General features: G+C 45.3%; 2 protein-coding genes across 10 annotated transcripts in view; one reads left to right on the top strand and one right to left on the bottom strand.

Annotated features, from left to right (window-relative positions):
* Positions 1 to 649: 649 nt before the first annotated feature.
* On the bottom strand, positions 650 to 13,403 carry map3k14a (mitogen-activated protein kinase kinase kinase 14a). Of its 4 annotated transcripts, none has more exons than XM_056407906.1 (16): positions 13,376 to 13,403; positions 7,088 to 7,354; positions 6,918 to 6,999; positions 6,592 to 6,817; positions 6,000 to 6,374; positions 5,791 to 5,925; positions 5,557 to 5,686; positions 5,159 to 5,287; positions 3,749 to 3,853; positions 3,494 to 3,651; positions 3,262 to 3,412; positions 2,409 to 2,684; positions 2,195 to 2,304; positions 1,886 to 2,030; positions 1,139 to 1,239; positions 650 to 1,038 (listed from the first exon to the last, which is right to left on the bottom strand). In XM_056407906.1, exons 2-16 carry the CDS (start codon positions 7,335 to 7,337, stop codon positions 877 to 879), a joined length of 2,535 nt encoding a protein of 844 aa, XP_056263881.1. In that variant the 5' UTR covers positions 7,338 to 7,354; positions 13,376 to 13,403; the 3' UTR covers positions 650 to 876. The 4 variants fall into 4 exon arrangements, with proteins under 4 accessions (XP_056263881.1, XP_056263880.1, XP_056263882.1 ...); XM_056407905.1 differs by lacking the exon at positions 13,376 to 13,403 and adding an exon at positions 9,733 to 9,893; XM_056407907.1 differs by lacking the exon at positions 13,376 to 13,403 and adding an exon at positions 9,691 to 9,713.
* A 1,622-nt stretch (positions 13,404 to 15,025) lies between these two features.
* Positions 15,026 to 25,069, top strand: part of gpatch8 (G patch domain containing 8) — a 26,092-nt gene continuing 16,048 nt past the window's right edge. For 3 of the 6 annotated variants that reach the window (XM_056406127.1, XM_056406130.1, XM_056406131.1), the window contains exon 1: positions 23,454 to 25,069. This exon is cut by the window's right edge. Coding sequence is in view for 1 of the 6 variants with exons in the window: in XM_056406126.1 (XP_056262101.1) it covers positions 15,085 to 15,129; positions 18,965 to 19,042 (123 nt within the window). In the remaining 5 variants the exon portion in view is untranslated. Of the gene's footprint in view, positions 15,130 to 18,964; positions 19,043 to 19,920; positions 19,957 to 23,156; positions 23,176 to 23,453 lie in introns of those variants that run through there. The other 3 variants (XM_056406129.1, XM_056406126.1, XM_056406128.1) reach the window with 3 other exon arrangements.

Below are 25,069 nucleotides of genomic sequence, written 5' to 3'. Positions count from 1 at the left end.
GAGGCTACAAACCAACATGTCTGAGGCTGCCATCCATAGCCTGAGAGGTGTTACTCTGCATTTATAGAATCGGAGCAATGCATTTACAATATGACTTGAGGGAGGTATTTAATGCTTTGAGAAAATATGTAAATGTATTTTTATGCTCAGCAAATAGAATCAGTCAGCAAAGTGTATATTATGTTGAAAGACTGAAGCAGACAGGGTTCATAATGAGCAGTCCTTAGTAAATTGTAATGGTTTGCTTTTGGTGAGAAGGTCAGGGGTCACTAAAGCCCCTGAGATGTAACTTCAAGAATGTCCTCTGCAAATGTCATGAACATCCTGGCATTCCTGTACTTTCAGAGTCTCTCAGTAAGACGGCACAACTTTCATTTGTTAAATTATGTTTTTCGTGTTCTTTTTTTAGGGGGCTTTCTGTTCTCAAAGTGGCAATAAGCGGAAAGGTCAGAAGGTCATCGAATAGGGATTTACTGTATCACATATGATAATTTGACCTGAAGTTCTCCAGCAGGTGTTCAGATTGTATTTATAAGCTAGAAACAGTTAGAAGTAACGTCGTACAAGCTTATTGAGTAGTTGGAATACAGCGTAGTCAGTTATTGAATACTTGTGAATCAGTGAGATCAATAATGTATCACACGCGGCGTTGTTTTCGATGCCGTTTATTGACTCGATGCACACACACACGCAATAAGAAAAGATGCGTCACAGTGAACAAATGAAAAAGCAACACATCCGCGCCCCGTCGTGGCATTTAAAACACGAGACGCACGCTGGATTTATTTTTGGCCCGTGTAAAAAAACAACACCTCGAGACAAACTTAAGGCGAGTATTTGAACCGGTGCTCCGCGAGGCCACGAGGAGGAGTCTCTCTATCTCGTCTCCAGCACTCCGTCTCGGACCCTCCACCTCCAGGCGGAGCTGAAGTCGGGCGCGGGAACACAGCTGAGCTCCAGACCCGACTCCTGCACCTCCTCGTCGTGAGATACCTGCCCGCCCCGCTGGGTTTCTAGGGTGAAAACCCTCTCGGTGATCTAAAAAAAAAAAAGGAGGAGCCATCAGCATTAAACAGATGTATAAAAAAAGAAGCAGAAACGGACCCATGAGGGCGTGTGGGAGGCGGCTTGCCGTCACCTGATCACTGATCCCTGTGGCGATGCGGCCCACCTTCACCCGCCGCGTCTCCCTGATGCAGATGCTCCTCCGGTCGAAGTCTCGGATGCAGACGTCCACCCCTGAGCCAATCACAGAGCAGAGCGGTGCACGTGTTAAAGGTGCGTTCACACCAAAAGCGAAACTATTTTTCGCGTCGCCCAAAATGCGTGAGTTTACTCGCTCGACCGTTCGCCGCGTTCTCACCATGAGCGTCGAGACGCTCCGCGAGGGGCGGGGCTTATCTCTGTGTCTCGTCTCCGTAAAGACCGTTATCATCTCCTTCATCCACCAGAATAACTAACCACTAGTTCTGCTTTATATTTGTCGTGGACATCCCACACACTAACGCCCTCGTGTTTGGGTTCATGACATCACCCGTAGGCTCACTCAGCTCGGTCACTTTCACCGATGAAGTTACCGTTACGTCTGAAAGACTTCCGCTTCCAGCTACGAGAGCGGCACACGAGAGCCGATTGGCCCGAGTTGCGAGATGACCGCCTCAAAGTTGAAATATTTCAACTCGGGGCGGAAATTGCGCCGATGAAAACGCGTCGGCCACATCGCGTCGCCCCAAACGCCGCCCGGAAAAATATTGCGTCTAACGCAGCCACACGCGTCTGTACGCTGACTTTTCATGGGATTCGGTCGCGCGGAAAAATAGTTTCGCTTTTGGCACTAAATAGTTTTTAAAGAGAGAGAGAGATGTTGAATGTTTTTTGAGCTCGCCTTCGAAGCAGCAGGACGGCGGCAGCTGCTGCGCGTGACTCAGCAAATCCAGACTGGAAGGCGTGGGCACGTCTGGCTGACTGCTGTAGGAGAAGACGCCGGAGCTGAAGTCGTCTCCTGGACTCAGAGACCAGCGGCCGGAGTCCTGGAGGAACGGGTCGAAAAGAGAAGATGGAAGCCGGATGAGCAAACCGAAGAAGGTCAAATGAATACATTTCATGAAGAAGTTCTTCTTCTGCAGCCGAAGCGACGACTCCGGGGCCCAAACTGACACCGCGGAGGTCGATCAGAGATGTGCTCCCGCGTCACCTTTTTGTCCCACGGCTCCCAGGTGGAGTACGGGTCGCTGCTGAGGCACGACAGGAGCTGCTCCTGCATCTCCACCGAGTGCAGCTGGGACAGGCTGCTCAGGTAGAAATCTGTGAAACCAAAAACGAGCGAAACGATGAGCGGAGACGGAAGAGTTACTAAAAGAAAGAAAAGCAGAGCCCTGAGGGAAGGGGGAGGGGGGAGGGGCGCTCACCCCGCTCCAGTTTACGCAGCTCGAGTTCAGGCACCGTGGCGATCTCGTTGCCCCTCTTGCAGCTCGGCTCAGAGACCAGCGTTTGCGGACAGGAAGTGGAGTCCCGCTTTGACTCCGGCGGCCCGCTGCCCGCCGGCCCCCTTTCCCCGACGGGCTCTCGATGCTCGTCGTCGTATTTCACGCTGCTGTTGACGAGTTGCAGGCGGTCCGGCGGTTTGTCGGCGATGTACAAGGGCGCCGTGTACGGGCCCCTCACCGGACTGGTGAGGCCCCCCACTGAGGAACACACAAAGCAATGAACCCTCACCAACAGGAAACACGACGCGCTCACGGGGGTCGGTTACTTTTTAAAGTAAACAATTTGTTTGTGTTAAAAAATAATATTTGTCTTCATATTTTCTGTTCACAGTTAATAGAGACCAGAGGGGGAATCAATGAATGGCTCTCTGACTGTATTGTGTGAAGGCTCCGCCTCCCCGAGCTGCTGCCATTGGCTCGCCAACTCGTCAACACATGTGATGTTGTTAGCTACGGGAATATTGTTTGCGCATTAGCCCTCATTTGCATATTGCGTTGCAGACAGTTTCCCCCCAAACAGTGGGCGTGGCCTTCCGTCTGTCTTTATATTGCCCTAAAAAAGAGACTGGAATCGAGTCTCGGACGAGACAGCGAAGCGCCGTTCTCATTTCGAGTAAAGGGTGCAAATACAACTTTAAAAAGTGGGGCTACAATATATAGCATTTTTATTTTTTGGGGTTGTATTCCCATTATTGTGGAAGCGCTTTAATTTGTGATTTCCACAGTGGATGTGAGTGTTGATGGACGTCTGGATGCACCGCGCAAGCTTGGTTACCTTCTCTCAGAGCCCGGGCAGCTTTCCCATTGAGGTCAGAGGCCGACGCCCTCTTGGCCGGATCCTTCTGAAGTCCCGCCGCGAGCACCTCCGCTGTGAGCGGGCTGCAGTCGGGGGGGATCTCCCTCAGCGGCGGCGGCTCGTTGGCAATCTGTCGCCATCGCAAAGACGGACTCCGTCAAAGGCCGCGAAGAAACTCGCCGACTGTGCGCTCTCTCTCTCTCTCTCGTACCTTCAGGTAAAGCCTGCAGGTGTAGTATCTGGTCCACGGCGGACACGCGTTGAGCATGTGCAGTAACGTACAGCAGCTGCTCCACACATCTGCTTTGGCTCCGCGGGGTTCCCCTTTCACCACCTCAGGGGCCATGTGGCTCTCGGTGCCCTTCAGATCTGCATCGCATTACATTGGGGGGGGGAACTGTGAAATCAGATAGGTGGCTGCATTTGAATCGTCCTCGCTGAACGGCGAGGGCGCCACGGTCGTTACCGTTGGACCCGCTGAGGCTCTGGCCTCGAGTGTCGAGTCTCTCGGCGTGTCCGAAGTCGCACAGGAAGGCGTCTCTCCCGTCCTCCGACAGCAGCACGTTGTCAGCTGCGGGGAAACGAGCGCGGTCAGTAACGCCGCTCTGTTACCGATGGTTTCCATGACTTGTGCCGTGGAGTTTGTGGAACGACATGAATAGAAAACGGGGACACGAAGCAGCCTCCAGATGAAAGGGGGCAAAAGTAAAGGGGGGGGGGGCTATGACGTCATCGCAGAAAACACTTTCATGAGGAACGAATGTGGCGTCTGGCAGCCGACGGACACCAGGGGGCGCCTGAGCCGCCGCGGCGTCTTCCTGTTTCAGTCTTTTTTGTTCTCTTCCTCTCACTCGGTTCTCAGTTTTGTGTTTCTCTTTCCCTCTTTTTTTGTTTTCGTACACTTTTTTTCCACTTTATTTTCCTCTTCTGCTTTCTTTCTTTCTGTCATTGTACTTTTGTCTCTCTCCTCTCTCGCCGACTACTTCCTTCTCCTCGTCCCATCCCCCCGCTCGGTTTCGTTCTTCCTTTTTCTTCTATTTTTTTCTCCGCTCTCCTGATTCTCTGCTCATGCGCCGCCTCTAAAGATCAGCGGTGAGTCACACTGTGGGAAATTCCCAGCCCGCCGTCGTCACTGTGGCCGTCTGGTTTCACAACACAGGTGCAGAGGATCAACTCTACTGTATCTGTGACACGTGTGCTCCACACAACAGCTGCACACCGACACACAATCCTGAGATGACAACCAATTAAGCCTGTTTTTGTTTTCCACGTAACCACAACAAGTAAAAAGCGGACACATTTAGTTTACTGTGTTTTTTTGGAGGGGAAAGTATCAAAACATTTTCTGAATTTTTACAAATATTTTGTTACATATGTTTAAATTGATATTAAACAAGCACATGCTAACAAAAAAATTCTCAGAAAATCGTATTATTCTGAACTTAAGTTATTAATTGAATGAGAAAAAACCTTCTACTTTGTTATTTATCAACTGCCCACCAAGTACTCGACTTCTTCCTAATCGATATACCAGAAGGCATCGTGCTCCATGGTGATGCGTATTGTTATGGAGATATTAAATGAGCCGTCAGGTTTGAGGGGGTTGGCAGTAGCTCCCGCTGCTGTGATTGGCTCCCGCAGCGTGACGTCGGGCGGCTTCTCTCCAAAAGTTAATTCGGCCTCAATTTTTCACCGGAGGCATCTGGTTTTTATTCACGAAATGTAATTATTCTTAACGTCTATCCGTCTTCAGAGGACCGACTTCAATATGTCACACGTCGGTTACTGCGTGGCTCGAGAGCTCAGATCAGTCTTCCTCCCGGCATCTCCATTCCGTGTGCATTACAAAATGATTTATAATGTATGTTTAACGTACCTTTAATGTCTAGATGCACCACTTTTTTCTTCCGTAGGTACTCCAGCGCCGTGAGGATTTGCGAGTGGTAGTGGAGACTCAGGTCCTCCGGCAGCCGGCCGCGCTCCGCGATCAGCTGGCCCAGGGAGCCTGGAACAACAGCGGCGGTGAGACCGGGACAAACACCGAGGCGGATCTCGTTCCTGTTTACCGATGCGCGTTGTCCGAGTCAACTGTTGGAAGCTGACAAAGGAAAAACATCTGCCATTGTGTTTCTCGAGCAGGCATCTCCCATTGTAGGCTCAACGCTCATCGGCGGCCTCCCGGAACCGAGCATCTGCTTTTCTCAAAAGTCTTCATCGTTCTCACGTGTTCGCATCGGCAGGGAAAGAAGAGAGGCGGGAGCGAGGCTCGTTTACCAGATTTGTGGTCCATGAGGAGGACGACGTTCGGCCCCTCGCGGACCACTCCAAAGAGTTCCACCACGCGAGGAGATCTGAGGGCGCTCCACGCACCCACCTCCTCACTGCTGAACCTCTTCAGGGCGATCTGTGGCGGGGGGAAAGAGGGCGGGACAAGAGGGTGAGCACACTTAGAAGAAAAAAAACAGGCCGGAAACAAAACGAAACCAAAAAAAAGAAGACCACCGTCACCTTTTTGACAGCGAATTTGAAGCCCGTGTTGACGTCTTGAGCGCTGTGCACTTCTCCATAGGAGCCCTCCTTGATGAACTCCGTGAGGACGTACTCCCTCCCTTCCTTGTACTCGGAGTCCACCGGCTGGATTTTCTGACGGAACAATAGAAGTCAGTTTGGCCGAGGCGCATTTTAAAAGAAGTGTGACCGACGGACACGACGCGTACTTCGTTGTAAAAGATGATTCCCTCGGTGCCGAATGCCGAGCGCTCCTCTTCTTCCTCTTCTCTTACGTCCCTCTCCACGTCTTTGAAAAAGGGCCCGGCGTAGCACGGGTCCCCCTGGCTGACGCTGCCCCTGAGGCCGGCGAGAGCCAGATAACAGTCTCCCAGACTGCTGAGGGAGTCCGAGACGCTGTCCTGCCCGTAGGAGTGGAGGCCGGAGAGGGGCCCGCCTCGGACCGGGGGCCCCCAGTGGAGGGGAGCGCAGCTGGAGCCGGTGTTGTAGATCTGTCGGCCGTAGGGGGAAGGCCCCCTGTCCTCCTCCTCGGAGCTTTCACAGCTGCTGGAGCAAGAACTGCTGAGGTCGCTTCTCGACTCGTCCTACGGGACACGATGCAGAAAGCGTCGGCGGATCAGACTCCACGGGGTTTACCTTCTCAGGGGAGCTCTCAAGGCCGTGAGGGGCAGCGGATTCCCTTCCACAACACAGGAAAGCTGATGTTTGCATTGGAATGGTGAGAATGTGGAACTTTTTTGAGATGGAAAACAGTGAAAGTTTGACTTCCTGGCAGTTTCTACGCGTCTTTCTTCTTCTTACCAGGACCCGGACCAGAGAACTTCCACTCTCCTGTTCGGGGACTCCGGAGCGCACTCGGTGCCCGTGCCGCCGCCTCTCCTTCCTCTTCTCCAGTCTTGTCCTCCCCTTGCGCTTCTGTCTCTTCCGGGTCTTCTTCCTCGGGGCGAGCGGCGCCGCCGGGCCGCTCGGCTCCCGCGCCGCGCAGGCCGCGGTCGGCCACGCCACGTTGTTGTGCTCTGAGGGAAGACTGAAAGTGCGGCAACGATGTGACACGCCGTTATTAAAAAGGTCGAGGGAAGAAAAAAACACTGAAAAACTAACGGAGTGTGAAATGTCAAAGGTCAAACCTGCTGGAGAAGCAGTTCGGGGAGGGGAAAAAGGAGCGTTCCAAGCAGGATGGACTGAACTCCTGAGAGTCCTGGGTTTCACCTAAAGGAGAGCAGCGTGTGTTAGACCCTCTGTCCAGACAGGCGTCTCATCCGTTATGAGAAAATATATTTAAAAAAGAGGTATTTACATTCCGCTTGGGCGATGAAGGTCGAGGTCTTCAGCGGCATTTCTCCCACTTGCTCCGCGGTGCCATGCGTCAGGAGTTTATTGATCAGAGGGCCGAGGCAGGCCATGTACCCCGTTTTGCTGTCCTTCCCCTCCCCCTCCTCCGCCTCCTGGTCCGCGGCCGAGCAGAATGGGTAAGACCCCTTCAGCTCGGCTTTGGGCGACCCGGAGAAGGGCGCCGTCGAGTTGAAAATCCTTTGCCTCACCGCCATCTTCAACTTGCTTGGATCTGAAGAGAGAACGAGAAACAACCGATGAGTCAGGCGCTCTGCCGCCAGTCATTCATGTCAAATCAGTCATATTGGTGTTTAGAACTGATCATATATCTGAAACCCTCATTGGCTCTCAGCGTGCGTCTGAGAACAACTTGTTTAGCCCTCCTGTTACCTTAACATTTACTCACATATTTTACCCTCGGGGTCAATTTGACCCCAGCAATTAAAACCTCCAGAAAATTATTAGAATTAATATTGTTTCCCAAGTTTAAGGGTGAGGTACTTTATGTTTGTTTGTTGACTACCTAAATAGCCCTTTAAATATATAAAAAAGTTGATATTTCTTATATGTTTGACACAGTGAAAAACAGCCTGGGGTCAAATTGACCCCAAAGAACACCGACGTTAAACATTGAATGGGGTCAAATTGACCCGAAAGGTAACAGGAGGGTTAAACACGTTATTAACGGAGTTGACTGACGACTCGTTGAAGGTTTATAATTCGGCTGCAAATTCATCTGCACGTTATTTTCTTGATTAATCCTTTTATCTACATACATTCTCATTGTCCCTGACTGACAGAGAAAAAACATCAAATTAAATCCTGACTGGAAGCTGAGACCAGCAAAAAAAAAAAAATTGTTGCCGATTAATATTCTATAAATCGACTTATCACTGCAGCTGTATTTCATAAGATAAGATAAGATAATTCCAGGGTTCTTACACATTTTGATCAATGGATTTCAAGGACTTTTCCATGACTTTAAACCAAATTTCCATGACCAAACTGAAATCTCGGTATAAACATGAACAATTATGAACATTTTGCGTATCGAGAGCGTACGCCGGCTTATATTTTGAGCGTCTTTCTTTAAAAAACATATTATTTATTTCAAACTCGGCGCAAATGAACATGTGATTATAACAAATTTCCATGACTTTTCCAAAACTTTTATGATTTATGTTTTTACCATGACTTTTCCAGGCCTGGAAATGACCATTTAAAAATTCCATGACTTTTCCAGATTTTCCATGACCGTAAGAACCCTGTAATTCTTTATTAGTCCCACAGTAGGGAAATTTCAGGATCACAGCAGCGGGTACATATTAGAGCATTAATAAAACTAGAATGGGCACTCGGTAGAGCGCGTACCTTCGCATTTCACAAGATTGGGCATTGAATTATGAACATTTTGGCATTAGTTGCATGCCAATTGGATAAAAATTGACCGTGCTATGGTAAAAAGAAGATTTTGACCTTGTCATGACCTTGACCTTTGAACCGATTGATCCCAAAATCTAATCAACTGGTCCCCGGATAATAACCAATCATCCCACCGAATTTCATGCGATTCGGTTAAATACTTTTTGTGTTATGCGAATAACACGCATACAAATAAATAAATAAATACACGGCGATCAAAACATAACCTTCCTCATTTTCAATGCGAAGGTAAAAATAAAAGATACAAATAAAACACAATAACAATACTAAATACTAACACTAAAATACTAAATATACAGAGGAAACTAAATACATAAACAAGGCAGTGACCGAAGTGAATTTCCAGCAGGTTAAAAAAAGTGAAAATAAAATAAATAATATTGTATATTCTCCAGCGGCAATCAACGGCAATGCATGAGTCTCCTTTACGGACGACTTTTAGCTCCATGTCGTCCAACACAATGAACATCAAGGCAACGTGTCCGTACGTCACCCGGCTGCACAAACTGCTTCCACCGAGCGCAACAACAGACTTGTGATCGGATAATGTCAGCGTGGCCCAAAAAGAGGAAAAACTGGACATTGACAACCAAAGATAAGTCTTATTTTCAAGCTAAAAACTAACTTTTAAATACATTTCATTGGTTTCTAAATCTAGCTCCTAATGTTTTTGTTTGTTAATTTTTAAGAGGGCTAAAACGTTCAATTAGTTATTTCCAGGCTCACCTGTAGTGACGCTCGTACACTTGACTCGACAGGTAAACACACACACACACACACACACACACACACACTCACACTGGCAGGCTTCTTCACCCAGAGACTCAAACCCCCGGACTTGTTTTGACAGTTGCAACCGCACAAGCTCAGAGATGGAGGTCACACGTCGTCGCTCGCCCCTCCTCCTCCGCTCTGGGTCACGCGGTGCATTCAATGCCGGTTTTAAAAGGCGCAAACTACAGTTGCGTCCATCGCACTTATCTGCAGCTTCTTAAACATTATTGTTAATAAAAAGTTCCGTACCGAGTTCAATCCTGATATCTTGACCAAAAACAATCTCTTGGCAGCCGGTCCAGACCGTCTGACATCAAACCTTCAATGAGAGCCGCTTGGCGGTGCCATTACCTGGTGTGTGTGTGTGTGTGTGTGTGTGTCGACTTCACGCACTGCAGGATCCGCTGCACAGAGCAGTTCAACTGTCACTTCCTTCTCCAGACACAGCCCGGCGTTGACACCGCACCCCGAGCACTTTACATGGAAAGGAAATGGAGAAAACCCGACTGCAATAAACACAACCACAGAAACAACTCTGTGTGTGAGAGGTCTTTCTCTGTCTCACTCTCTCTCTGTCTCTCTCTCTCCCTCTCTCTCACTCTCTCTCTATCTGTCTCTCTCTCTCCCTCTCTCTGTCTCACTCTCTCTCTCTCTGTCTCACTCTCTCTCTCCCTCTGTCTCTCTCGCTCTCTCTCTCTGTCTCTCTCTCTCTCGCTCTCTCTCTCTGTCTCACTCTCTCTCCCTCTCTCTGTCTCACTCTCTCTCTGTCTCTCTCTCTCCCTCTCTCTCACTCTCTCTCTATCTGTCTCTCTCTCTCCCTCTCTCTCTGTCTCACTCTCTCTCTCCCTCTCTCGCTCTGTCTCACTCTCTCTCTCTGTCTCACTCTCTCTCTCTCTCTCTCTCTCTCTCTCTCTCCCTCTCTCTGTCTCACTCTCTCTCTCTGTCTCTGTCTCACTCTCTCTCCCTCTCTCTCTCTCTCCCTCTCTCTGTCTCACTCTCTCTCTCTGTCTCTCCCTCTCTCTCTGTCTCAGTCTCTCTCTCCCTCTCTCGCTCTGTCTCTCGCTCTCTCTGTCTCACTCTCTCTCTCCCTCTCTCTGTCTCTCTCTCTCTCTCTCTCTCTGTCTCACTCTCTCTCTCCCTCTCTCGCTCTGTCTCACTCTCTCTCTCTGTCTCTGTCTCACTCTCTCTCTGTCTCACTCTCTCTCCCTCTCTCTCTCTCTCCCTCTCTCTGTCTCACTCTCTCTCTCTGTCTCTCTCTCTCCCTCTCTCTCTGTCTCTCTCTCTCTCTCCCTCTCTCTCTCTCTCTCTCTCTTTTAACTTCTGCTTTGCTCTCCACCAACCCGGTGTGGTGGGGGGGTGGACTTACCGACAAGGACTTATGGGAAATGCATCTCCACTTCCCCATACCCCCCCTCCCCCTCCTCCTCCCTCCCTCCACCCAACAGGGTTTGCTCTTCCCTTTGACTAGATTAAAGGATAACACGTTTGCCTCCTTTTGATGACCAACTGTGAAACACAGGCAGTTAAACAAAAACAAAAAAACACGACGTCAAGATAAACTTCACTCTCAGAGGAATCAATAACGGACGCGATCGTCACGGCGAGGCGTCGAAGTCCAATGAAAAAGCAGAAGAGGGACGAAAAACAAGATGTCCAGGAGCTCACACACACAATACCGAACGCAACGGAGAAGAGTCGTGCGACCTCTCGTGGGCGCCGACATCCTAATGCGTTATATCTGAGTCCCACCACACACACGATCCACTTTATGACATGTCGTGAAATAATCGCCCTCGCTTTTCTTCTCAGCAGCAGAACAAACGTACTCGTATAAAAAACTGGAAATCGTGTCGTGATGGCAACGGCCATCTCAGAAAAACGGCGATTGGAATTCAGGCCGAGGCCGTAAAGGTTTAGTTTGCACGACTGCTTTCAAACTTTGCTGGAAGAGAAGTCGTGCGGCAGATTTCTTAAAGCAGTGACTCTAAAATCCCAAACTTGGTCAAAAGATACAACCTAAAAAAACATCTGGAATAGTAGATTAAATAACTTTTGGGTTTTTGAATGTTCGTCTGACCCCCAAAAAAAGTTTTTATGACCTTTCTGATTTCTTGTATTTTACCTTTATATGATGTGTCCTCCTGGGCAGGGGGGGGGATTTATTTACAGTATTTATTTTTCCATTTTCTGGCATTCTAGTCCAAACGATTAATCAATAAGGGACATAATCATTATGTGCAGCTCGAGTATAGACTGTAAAATATCAGCACCAATAAAAGGAAATACCAATTTCCCACAGTAACTTTTTGTCTGAAAATATTCAATCAAAAAGAACAAGAAAAGTAGAAATTTAAAAACTTGAACCAATGAATGTTTGTGATTTCTTTCCAGCTTTAACAGGAAGTGAATCGTCTAAACTTTACAGACACAGGAGTCATGAGCGGTTGCGTTGGACTACATGAGATTATACACATGTACCTAATAAGTATGCTAAGTACACAAACATACGCCCTAATATAAATTGTGAAACAATACATTTTAATCTAGTTCTGCAGAGAAACACGGAGTTAACTCCACTTGCAGTCAGTGGCTATATTGAGCCGACTTCTGCTGCACACCCACACAGATTAATGACATTCCAAACCCTTTAGTAAGGACAGGGAAAAGGGTCTCAACCTGAAGCCGGCCACAGAAAACACACAGCGGAGCATTCCTTCAGGGAGACGAAGGCTGCTTCTCAGGAAAGTGTCCCAGACCTGGACGACACATGTCCATGTCTGGAAACATACGACAACATGGTGTCTCTTCTTACTCCCCCCCCCTTTTTTTCTTCAATTTATTAACTTCAATGAAGAACATAGGTGTCACTGAGTCCTCTGTTCCCAAATTTTATGCAAATCTTCATTCGGTTTATCATGTTTTTTACATTACGTGACAATCCTGGAATAGATAAAAAGACGCAGGCTGCAGTGTGAACCGCTTTGTACGCGTTGTGTCTGTTTTCTATCGGCGTGGAAAGTTTATTCTAATTTTGATTTGACAAAACAAGAAATTTGAAGGCATTTGCTTGAACTTTGCGACATCATAATGCACATTTCTCACAGTTGTCTGACAGTTTATAATCAACAGATGCATGATTCATCCAACAATTAAGTCACTGCAGATGAATCGACAATGAAAATAAATCTTCATTGTCAACCGAAGCATTCATCCCCTCAAATATTACTGTTGTGAACTCTAGAGGACATTATGTAAAATACACATTTTCTGATACCGAGGATGAAGTAGAAGAAGCATATTTAACTTCAAATCTGACCTTCATTACACATTGTATGTTATGTTCTACTATAGCCATGTGTAAACTCCTCTATAGTGAAGTAGTGTACACCCCAGTGTAGTGAAAGATCTTTTCTGCCCTTTCTTTCTATATATGTAAAAAGGACATTGCACTAATAAGGCTGAGCTATGAATGCAGGTCGAAAGTTTGACACCAGACCAACAATGTGTGTGCAGCATGTACACCTATTATATCTGAGTAGATAATAAGCAACTAATGGCGTAATGTTTAATGTCAACTATGCCGAAAAGAGCAGATAATGGCATGACATATATAAATAATAGGCAACATGAAATGAGGACATGGGAACTCCTCGATGCAGTTAGTAATAACACCTTTCCTTTGTTTTCCTTGGTATTACATGTGTATAGCACTATAGTTGTAACGTGCTACGTTTATCTCCAGAGTTGTACAACTTTTCTGAAACTTCCCCAGCCGACATAAACATCCAGCAACAGTCAACAAAGGACAAAGGGCTGTTTTAATCGGAGACATCTGGATTCAACGGGCAAAAAGAATTAAATAACTTCCTTGTCGATTCACCGCCATTTCACATGAAACTTAGGTCACCTTTGTCGTTCGTGAAGAAGTCGGGACTTTACAAAGTTGTCGTCTCAAACGAGATTATAAAGACTGGGGTCATAAAACTAGAGAAACTATTATATTTTACCATAAATGTACTGTAGATGTTTTACTTACCGATCTTCCAATTAGTAGGCGTCGGCCGATGGCGTTCGGATCACTGTTTAGCGAGGATAATGACTTCCGGTTTTCTTTTCAAAGTAACTGTTAAATTCCCTTAATTTTAACAACAAATGTATCCGAATGCTCCGATATTCACTGTATTCATCACTATATATTATTATTATTCATAATAATTGTTTACTTTAATAATCTTTTAGTGCTTTAAATATTTATTTATAAATGACAGTTATGCTTTTACTTTGAAACTGAGATTCCCGGACTTCCTGTGGAAACAGAAGAGCTTTAACGCCCCAGCGCTGTAATACATTATACAAAATACCCACTTTAATCCCATGCTAAAGGTATTATTGTGATTTATGTTATAGTACTTTTTAAAATGTTTTTCTGTCCAATACAATATGCCTTCATGTTTTCTTCTAGTGTTGCTCGCTGCCTGATCCTACAATAAATAAATAAAGTTATACTGGGCAACATAGACCTAACTTTAAATATAACACACTTGACAGGAGCATCTGTACTGACAAATATTCACCACAAGATGGAGTCATGAACTACTGACACAATGCATTGCTGTATTATTGTCTATATTGACATGGAGCTGACGTTAGAGGTTGCCTCATGGTAATCATACTGTACTGGGAGTACATTCATGACGCTTTGTTGTTTGTTTCTCATTTTACAAACACGACAAGCAACTGTTGACCTGAGCACTGCGTACAACTTTTAATCAAGGCATAAAACGGTCTGTTTGAAACTAACTGTCACTGTTTATGGAATTATATAAGATATGTGCAGGTTTGCTCATATAACCTACAATGGTTTCAAAATGGGCTTTGCTTCGTTTGCACACACGTTTTAACCAGACAGTGGCATTAACACTGGACTGAAATATATCAATATATATAATGTAATGTAATATATATAATGTAATTTGTTTCAGCGATTTATCCAGAAGTTCTGAGTCTGCATCAAAGAGGATAATTGATGGATGTGGACCACACATGAGGATGTGTATTAGACATGGGCCCTATAACAAATGACAGTAAATGAATAAATAAAATGCTAGAAGGAAGGTGAAGGAAGAATAATAGATTGGGCTACATAGATATGTCAATTAATTTGAATAAGCATATATTTCATTTGAAATGCAAAATATTTTTGCACAATATGGAATAGAAAAAGAAATATCGAAACACTAAATATCTAATTGCACAATAATGCAGGACTTGCATTAGTTGCTATTATGATTTACTTGTCCTATTATATGCAATTAATGCCATAAGCAAATAAATGAACAAAAACAAGTGACGGCCAGTGAAATAAGTGCTGTGCATCTGTGAGTCCTGGAGCTCTGGGCAGTTACCCAGTGTGCAAACTATTCATGGCCAACAAAATCCAGCTGTCAGCAAACCAAGATTGTAAACAAGTGTAATAAACTAAAGTGCAAATGCTCTCCATCATACTAATGAGTTACTGACATTGCAGTATTAAAAAAAGAGCTCCACTTCTTTCCCACACGTGACGTCGTGACATCTTGGTGGAGATGGTTTGGGGAAAGGTCAATGCACAGTGACCGCACTGGTCTCTGCGAAGTGCACAACATCATCTTCATCTTCGTCTTCGTCTTCATCAGCAGCAGCAGCGCAGCGCGGTTCAGTTGGACGCAGACGGGGCGACAGAGAAGCTGCTGCTCTGTTCAGAAAATGGCCGACAGATTTTCTAGGTTTAACGAAGAGCGTGATTTCCAGGTAATGCATGGAAGACGAGTCGCGGTTTGCATGTATATTTTTTAAAGATCATGTCCGGGTAGTTTTTAGCAGTGAAACGCGGGGAATAAAGCGTCACGTGCGGCTACGCGTTACTTCAAACCGCAGTCGCGCATTTCAGTCCCAGATGACGTCCGCTAGCACCGCAAGCTAGCTAAGCTAACGCGAGTGCACTGCGGCTCTTTTGGCTTTTAACTTATCGTCTCTGTGTTTGTCTGCGCGCCACGTTTGGTTCCCGTCGTGGCCTGGACGCTGCACTGTTATGTAAACAACGCAACGGAAACAAAATATATATTTTATTCCAACTATCTTCTTAGTGACCTTGGTTATTTATCGAGATACGCTAGCTGTGGCTAGCTAGCCAAACGTTAGCACGCAGATAGCTGGTGCGCACATTTGCAGCAGTAGCAAGAAACGGCTGTTTCAATTTGACAGCTAGAATACAACGATTAAACAAATATAGGACGGTTTAAGTCACCTTGTTGCACTCATATATTCATGTTGGTGAATATATTTAACTGTGCAACTGCATGTACCATGTCGTATTTATACGTGTGAGGCTTAAATATCGAATTTAATGTAGTTTGGATAAACACGTCATTCGCCACTAATTCGCAGATTTCCCAAAAACCGTATATCTGTTTTTATAACGTGTGTTTTGCTACTGTGAAGGAGACATCGTGTCTTCGTTGCTTTTAGTTGGAACAGTGCCAGACTGATTTTACTCACCTGGATGTTTGTTTTTATAATGCGACCTGAAATGTATTCTTCTCTGGAAACAAAGCAGCTGGTATCGAGGGGATGTGTGAGAAGTTGTGTGATGTTGAAAATGTTTTGTGTGAAAATGCATCCCTCTCTCATGCACATTACTATCATTGTTATTGTTGTCATAAGAGGTTATTTATGGTTGTATATTTACAACTATAGTACCGAAGCTGAGTTGCTGAATTGCCCAAGCCCACATATCGAGCTGTTGTCTTTCATTTGCCTATTATCTGTGACCACACCCAGTAAAAACAACACACTATTACTGATTAGACATAAGTAAGATTAATCCTCAATTATTTTCATCCTCTGATGGCATTTTAACCTCCCTGCTTTACGCAGCATCGCTCATACTCTGTGTCCATCATGACTTATTATTTTAAGCTGGCAAAAATGTTTTTGGTTTGACATTTATTGTTATTGCGTAATCTACCAACTGGCAGAACAAGTGACACATTTTAAGTAAGCAAGATAGTGAATATAAGGACGGTGTTATTCGGTGATTTGGAGTGTTTTTAAACTAAAATCATCCTCACGTCCTTCTGGGATGTTGAAAGCGATTTTATTTATCACATATCGAACGTTTTCACAATATTTCCTCCTGAAACATCACTTTTATCAATTAGGAAAGTTGTCATGGTGTTGTATAAACGTAATCAGAACTATGAATGTCGAAATGTTCATATATAGTGGATAATCTGGACATGTATGGTGACGAATGTGTGCAACAAACTACGGCGTTACCTCGTAGTTTGTAAAGGAAGTCGAGAATTGACAAATCGACTGATGTTCAGGGTCAGAGGAAGGGCATAGAAAAAATAAACGATTTGCCGCTCGTATTTCGTTCTTTTACTTGTGCCCTCATCATAAGATGGCAAGTGCTTTTGCACGAGGAGCCTGTGATGCTCTGGCTTGGTCTGAAAGCTTTTCGGGGGTCTTTTGAGAAGATAGAGAATAGCTGTGAACTTTGCTAGAATCACTGTCGTTGTCGAAGCAGTCAGTTATTTCCAATTCTATGGTGAAATGGTTGAATTACCAGATATGCAATGAAACCCATTACAAGTGTAAGCATGTATAATTGCCTGTGCAATTCCGTCTTATTTTTCTCTAAACGCACGATGGGAACTCTGTATTCTGCTGCTTCTTGGTCACGGAGGTGAATCGCTGTGTGGTCTGACTGAGGCTGTCGGCACAGTGCAGCTCTGTGCGTGAGATCGGCTGCAAAGGCCTTCATATGCTCAGTATTCACAAAGTTTCTCTCTGACTCTCAGGAGTAAAGCATGTAAAGCAACACCCACAGACGCTCCACAGCCCAACCAGTCCGACAGCTTGCTCTGCCGATTCACATTGTCGTTGTCGGAGCTTTAGCATGCAGCTAATCTTGAGTTGCAAAAACACACACCGGGCTATTCATGAACTGGCTGGCTGTCGCTCTCTCCCTTCCGAATTTGAGGTTTTACGGAGCATCCATTTCACTGTTTAGGCCCTTTTTACGCTGCACATTCGATCTTGTGACGCTCATCAGAGGACAGAGCGACAGTCACTTCTATGCAGCGTTACTAAAGTGTTTGTGTACCAGCTTCTGGGCAATGGGAATAAGAAGTCATCGTGGTGGATGGGGGGGCTGAGCGGATGGCACATTAAGCGGTGTCTGAGCAGAGCGTCGGCAGAAGGAGAGATGGTGGTGGAAGAGCAGGGAGCCATTGATTTGTTCATGAATACATCCTGTTGCCTCTTCCCTGCATCTCCCCTTGTCGTAATCCCCGGTTTCACTCGGGCTGATGAGCGCTCCCGTCTCATCTGAATTAATAACTGCCCGTGTGGCATCAAACCACCTCGTTATTGTTGCTTATCTCTGCAAAAACAGACGGGTGTATGCCGGTCCATGTTAGTAGAACACAAAGTCCACAATAATGCGAGAAAATAAACCTGCTGCGCATGTTCCCACTCTCAAATAGACGTGTCCTCTGGCCCGGAGCTGCGAGCATCTCGTAAATAATGAACCGCAGACTATTTTTCGGAATTTTTCAGCTTTCTGCTTGTGTTAAGGTCAGCAGCAAAACAAACTCACAGACACGACCTTCGTCTCTCCTCTGCTGCCAAAGAGAGGAAGCCATCTGTCCGGAGCAGAACCTGCTGCACACACACACACACACACACACACACGCTACTTTTGGTTGTGGTAGCAAGCCCATTACTCACTCTGTGTCCCACCCAGGGCATGGGCTTAAAAATACATTTGTATAAGTAAAGCTGTGCTTCAAATTGACACAACAAACGGCCAGAGGAGGAAGTCGTACGTCACTGCTGTCACTCCTGGATTACATTGGCCGGGAAATAAAGAGACAGAAAAACTTAACTCTGTCCAGAACATTTTCAAGCAAATCTTTTAATAAACTAATGCTTAAAGGCTTTAAAAAATATATTATAATAACTGGAGAATGGGACTAACATCGTCACATATTTCCTGTTGTAGCATACCTGCTGCGTTTGCTTCTTTCCTCCGGCGCATGGAGCTTAGCGTTGCTTTGTTTTATTGTGATGTTTCTCTTCATGCATGTTTAGATATGCCTTTATAAGGCTCTTGTTGAACATGCTATCTTGTGCTGTAGCTAAATTTATCGCTTAAAATTCTTTGGTGTGATTGAGTATTATTAGACTAATGACTTCAGCGCTTTTTCATAAATAAACTCATGTCAGTGTCGCGTGTAAACTAGTGTTTACTGAAGGATCTTTCTCTGAAAATAATTTCTGTAATTGCTACCAGTTATGGCTGCAACTCATGATGTTTGTATTTTATAGGAATCTGCAGATTTTTAAAATTTGGTTTTGTATTAAAATGTTTATATAAAATGACAGAAAATAGGCGAACATTTTCATTCACGGTTTCCCAGGTATTGGCAGAACGGGCTGGTAAGATCAGAAAATGTCTTTAAAACCAGCAAACAACCATATCTCGTATCATGATATTGATATAATAATCAATATATTGCGTTGCTCTACAATCCAGCAAATACGTCTAAAATAATCTCTTTAAATGTGTGTTTCTCAGGGTGGGAATCACTTTGATCATTATGAAGAGGGCCAGTTGGAGCTGGAGCAGGCGTCCTTGGACAAGCCCATCGAATCGGTAAGGCCGCATCCATCATCCCGCACCATTGGACCAGCTGTGAGAGTGGATGATTGGTCCAGGGAGGAATAAGAACCACACCTTTTCTTTTTTTTACTCCATTCATTCTGTCTAGATGCATCCAGTGTTTTCTTGAACACACTTGCCACCTAACCTGTAGAATCTCATGCCCATTAATGCCCCCTCTCCCCCTCCCCACACTTCCTATGTCCTCTGCCTACTCCATTTCCTGTGTGACAGTTAAAATGATTATGTATATGCTAGATCCTCCTGTTTTTTTCCTCCATGTCCAGATAACTGATAAACATGTGATCAGCCTCTCATGAGTCATTGTTAGTCATCTTAGCGCCATGAGATGACTCTGAAAGCATGGGGTGGATAAAGCACTGTCGCTGATGGCTGTTTGCTGTCATTTAGAAGACATTAGGTGGTAATGATATTTTATTCTGGATGCGGGATATTGATTTGTGGGAATTTTGCTGTACGGAGCCGTGCAGTCTTGTTATATTTATTAGGTAATTTACTTATTCAACAACTCTCGATTTCCCCATTCAAAATATCTTGGGTGTGATCATAAATAAATACCCTATTAAACAAGATAAGCTTGTGTCGCTGGGCAGATTTACATTTTAAAAGCAGAGTACATTTCATTTACATTTCTACATCTTATTATTTATTTAAAAACAGAACGAGTATGCAGTGCTTATTCCACTCCATTTAGCAAACAAGATAGTGCACATAAGATGGCGTGAATGGCTACATGTGTGTTTGAGTGCGTGTGTCTATGTAGCTTCAGAATTCATGTGTTGGTGTCTGTGTCTGTAGGACAGTTATCTTATTGTACACAACTTGGGGTGTTCGACATTTCTCTCCTGCAGCGAATTGGCCCCTATTAGCTAAGCAGCAATGACCCGGTTTGTATTTGCACGCTCTGCTTTCTTACTCCTATTTTTAGGGTCCTTGTAACGCTTCTCTTACTATCTTTATCTCTCTCTCTCTGTTTCACGAGTGTCACACTCTACCTCTACTCTACCTCTCTCGCTCCCTCCCTACTACACAGTGATTCGGTGTACAGTACCCTCTGTCATTCTGTGCTGGCATGGTGCTTGTGCAACTGGGACTGCATTTTTCGCTGATGAGGCACAAAGATAATAGCGCAGGAAGCTCACTTCTTTCTGTCTTTCCTACTCTTTCCATCCCCCTCTCCTCCCCCTCTGCCTCTGAAGCACTGTGGCGAGCAGGCCCGAACTCCTCTTACCTGCACAGTGTCGGGTCACCTCTCCTCAACGTTATGGATGTGCTCTGTGAGCCAATCAGATAGCGTCAGCAAAAATAATGGTGTCGTTTTCCCAATCTGAAACCGATCCCGTAAACATTTGTATATCAGTCGTCAGCCATGGTAACGATGGGTTAATCATTACGAGCTAATAAAATAAAATAAATGCATGTTTTTCATCTCTACTTAAACAAATCCAATCGAAAGTAAGTTATTGAAATTGTAGATAAAATGATAGAAGAAATGAACACAAATTCAAAACAATTAACATGTATGTTACAATTTAAAGTAGATTAAACAAACAACCTCCAATCTTTTTTAACATTTAAATATATATTTATAAGAAGATATTTGTGTCAGTGAAAAGAGCTGTAGGCTTCAAACTCACCATATAAATATTACCTGTTCTACTTGAAAGGAAAAACACAATTAAGATATTTCTTACAATTTATAATCATATTTGTAGCATGAATATGTGCTTTCTTGAGCTAGAATCCTAAGAAGCAAGAATATAAAAATGTTATATCCTGGATGAGTTTTATGTATTCGTAGGTTGTCACAGGCACACAAACATCCCACTGTGTGTGTGTGTGTGGGTGGCGTAGGAGGAGGAGGAGGAGGAGGAGGTGGCCTGCTCACCCGGCTTCAGTGGCTCTTTGGCTCCTGCGCTATTATTTGTGGAGGGGCGCTGAGGGCCACGCTGCAGCGTGACACGGCGTGACACGGCTCTTCACACACACAAAAAGGCCACATCAGAGGGTGCCGTCACTTAAGTCACCAAAAATAACAACAAACCAGTCTCTTTGGAAAGTGCATGCCCAAAGAAGAAGGTGGCAGACTTTTCACCCGCAGGCAAGTAACCACGAAAGTTTGCCACCGATTTTTAAAAAAGAAACTGAAGATGGTTCTAGAGGATTGGGTAACATCGGGCGCTCCTCTTTGAAAGGCAGCGTGCGCCAACGCGCTGCACCACAACGTGCATCATGTGACCGTGCGGTTGGAGACGCAGACTTCTGGCGGCCGTCGACTCGTGTTCCGGCCGTGACCTGCTGGCGAACGCTTCAGCCCAGCCCCTCGTGGCCCCTCCCCCTGCCACTTATTGTGTGTGATCTATAGGCAGCTAGAGGTCTGTGGTACTTTATTGGGATCTTTTTTCCTCTTTCTGTCTCTTCCCTTCTGGCCTCTGCTCTTTCTCTCTAACATTGTTTTTGCATTGCATGTGTTAACTTGGTAGCATTCAGTCCTATTATAAATCTACAGTCTGTCCTAATCACTACTACAGTTTTCCTCCCAGACTCATCCCTCCCCACGTCCTCTGCCCCCTTCCAGTCCCTCCAACCTCCCTCTCGACCCTCCCTGACCCGATATGCAGCGGGCAGCCTCAGAGCCACAGAAACAACAAATACGCACCAGAAATCTAGGACATGCCGGTATACAGGACCGATTGTTTCAGAGCAAAACGTTTGTTTTTATCTAACGTGGTTGCATTAAATGACGCAGACGGGACACAGTGGAGGATAATCGTGCATCAGCTGTTACTGAATTAAGCGTGCAGCCTTTTGCATTATGGCACAGCTGTTTGTCACTGATAATCCTCTTTGAGAAGTTTAACACCTATAATGTGCAAATTTTAAAAAATGGTTTTATTTAATCCTCACCCACATTTTTTTACAACACAGCATGTGCTCTATTTAGCAGGAGTCTTAATCCAGGGAGCAGCAGGGGGGGGGGGGGGGTTCAAGGTCATTGCTGAGGCCCTCCAAATGTTCTTTTTTAAATTAGCAGTGGAGTAAGAGTGGGGGGAAAAAACTATTAAAAAGAAACATTAGCCTGACCACCTTGCTTAAAACTCGATGGGAATGCGAGTGTTAGCGGTCTCTGTTTAATTGGAGAGATTTGATTAACTTGTTGATGATTTGAGCCTTCAGAGTGGAGGTAAGTATGTATTATAAAGTTGTTATATATATATATATATATACCAATAATAATATATTTATATATAATAACATATATATACATAATTTATAACAACGAGATATATATATAATATATATATATAAACAGTTTTATTAATTGGACTCTGCTTCTGTCATTACCCCATCACTTGTTGATGACATATTGAATTCCCCCCCCCCCCCCCCCCACAATCTGACACATCCACTCTTTCATCTCCATATGCTGGGAAGTAGGAGCCGTCTGTTTTTTAGTCGTTTGGTTCTCGATGCACCGGACAGTTGTTCCCATTTAGTCACGCCTGCATTGCGACGGGAATGCGCAAAGGCGCTGCAAGCGTTACTGAAGGAGCGGTCAGCCGTGTCCTCAAAAAGATATTCCTCAGGGACACGAGAGAAGATGGCGAGTAACTGCAGACGCCCGATTCCCTCGAGGGAACATGCAGAAGCTCAGATCATCCAAACCATATTCATTCAGGTTTAGTCACTTATGCTTACAGGGACACACAAACACCTGCTGTGCACATACACACAGCTGCATAGACTGATCCGGTTCCTCTGAGGCCTCTCGGCGGGGTCCCCTGCATATCACTTCCCTTCCCCACATTTCTTATTTTTATAAAAACATCCCTTTCTCGTAGATCTCCTTTTTTGTTTGGATAACATTTTCTACTTTTCTTTCTCCTGTATTAACAGTCAGTTGGTGGATTTATTGACATGCCTACCTTTTTTTTCTTTCTGTTTTGTATACAGTATTGTGTTTGTTTAAAGCAGAGAGATTTAAGCATTTTTTCCAGAACTTTAAAGAGAAGCTTTAGCAGAACTGCAGTTGAAAGCGTTCGGCCGGTTTCTTACGTTGTGTCACGTGTGACTGTTTTTTTGACAGCCCAGTATTTTAAAACCAGGTTCGTATGGAAATGCCTTCACTCCACTTGCACTGCTGTTGGACTCGCCGTCGTTGCTTCCATCCGTCCGTCTGTCTGTATTCTTTTGGTGCACTCATCCGTCGGTTAACACGCAGTCTGCGCCTCATCTCCGCCCTCTAACCTTGACTGAGCCCATTTGGACTAATCTCTCCTGTTAGTTGCGACTGATGCCTCATCCAACCTGCCCTTGTTTTTGATATTATTTTTTTTTTTTTAATCTCTTGAGATCAAAGAGAAAGAAAGGGGGGGGTGGGAAAGGATCGGAAGAGGAAACGGGTTTAATTTAAGGCAGGGCTTATGTTATCTTAAGCTTTCAGACTATTTCATTACACGGCTCTTAGTCAGACTTTTCTGGAAGAAAATAAACTAATCAGAGTTTCTCAGGCGCCTACTTCAGGCAGCATCATGTTCTCCTTTCTCCAAGACTCGTAGATCAGCTAATTCTCCGATCGATGTAAATGCTCCCGATGAGCGTTGCGGCACGATGCTGCAGGAAGGGACAGAAGCGTACCCGATGTCGGCGGGAGGGGAGGAGGCTTTCGCTGCAGCAGACTCTGCAGCGTTTTCCTCCACGGTGAATATCAGGTTTTCCTTTAATGCCGTCCGCCAGGCAGGAGGCGACGCCCACGATCAGCCGTTTAGTTGATGCAGGGAGGCTGCGAGGCCCAGCGCAGAATCCTCTCTTATCTCTTCCCACAGCGGAAGGGATCCGACTGTCTCACGCAGTGAAGCGCAGCTCGTCTGTCCGTGAAATGGAGAGGAGGAACGAAAATACCAAACAGGAAGTGAAGCCTCTCTCTCTCTCAGCCAGATGTTTTTTTGGAATAGATTTAATCCGGTGTCTGTGATAGCGATCAGTTGTTTTTACAGCTGACGTGATCTTTAAAAAAAAATCTCGTTATAATAAATAGGGCAACGGAAGGCAACAGTGGTCGAGAATATGTTTTAAAAAAACGACTAAAAACGTCAAGTGAGACCTCGTGGGCGGAGATGCAGTGTGTGCTGCGTGTGAGACTGCCACCCCTCCTTCACATGCACTAACCCATTCAAGCCCACCTCCACCGCCCCAGAAAGTCACCTCCACCATGGCTCAGCCTGCTCTGTCCCCCCCCCCCCCCGAACCTCCTCCTCTATCCCGACCTCCTCTCTTGTCAAAGAACTAATTGAGCCCTGTTGAGCCATCGCCTCCCTCTCTGTGCCTGATCCACCCGAAACTAACACAAGTCGGAGTTGTGTTCCACCCGCCCTGCCCCACCCTCCTCCTGTACGTGTACCATTCACAGTGCGCTCCTAACACCGACGATCCTTTTTGTTAAAGCTCTTTAACAAAAAGCCGCATGCTGTTTTGTTCCAACCCCTTCACTTTCTGTTTGTGAAAGTTGATGTCAATCTCTTTGTGATTATAAATATCCTTTTTTTATTTTTTTTATTGTTTGGTTTGTATGTTTGTTTTTTGTTGGTAGAATGCAGCACTCTGGTGAATGTTAGACAATCTTGGAATAGTTATAATCACAACAGAAGAAAAAATCAATGCTTATTAAGACAAATCTCATCGTTTATTTGTGCTTGAGGATGTCGTGTGCAGTGGTGGGACGGTCTTGCATTTCACTTCATGTTTTTGTTTTTTCTGACCCATACGAGTGATACATGACGGTCTCAGACATGTACATTTGGCCCCATTGTTCTGTTGTTCTTGCACTCCTCCTCTTGCCTCTTCGATGTATCGTCAGTCGCCTGATCTCGTCCACGCGCTCGGCGTTTGTACACGTCGTCGTAGTGATCATTAAAAGCAAATCAGGAAATGAATACGGGAAAACCACCACCTCACAACTCAGAGGCCTGTAAGGTACGATTTCTAATTCACGAACGATAT

Source organism: Pseudoliparis swirei, chromosome 23 (genome assembly GCF_029220125.1).
Source record: "Pseudoliparis swirei isolate HS2019 ecotype Mariana Trench chromosome 23, NWPU_hadal_v1, whole genome shotgun sequence".
Lineage (NCBI taxonomy): Eukaryota > Metazoa > Chordata > Actinopteri > Perciformes > Liparidae > Pseudoliparis > Pseudoliparis swirei.
This window is presented reverse-complemented; position numbering and strand designations above follow the sequence as displayed.

What these genes read in the sequence shown, in the direction of transcription:
- map3k14a (XM_056407906.1), bottom strand. Translation starts at nt 7,337, where the DNA reads ATGGCGGTGAGGCAAAGGATTTTCAACTCGACGGCGCCCTTCTCCGGG. An exon ending in GTTCTCTGGTCCGGGTCCTG is followed by an intron (nt 6,375 to 6,591) that starts GTAAGAAGAAGA and finishes CGTGTCCCGTAG; the next exon opens with GACGAGTCGAGAAGCGACCT. An exon ending in TCAAATTCGCTGTCAAAAAG is followed by an intron (nt 5,687 to 5,790) that starts GTGACGGTGGTC and finishes CCCCCGCCACAG; the next exon opens with ATCGCCCTGAAGAGGTTCAG.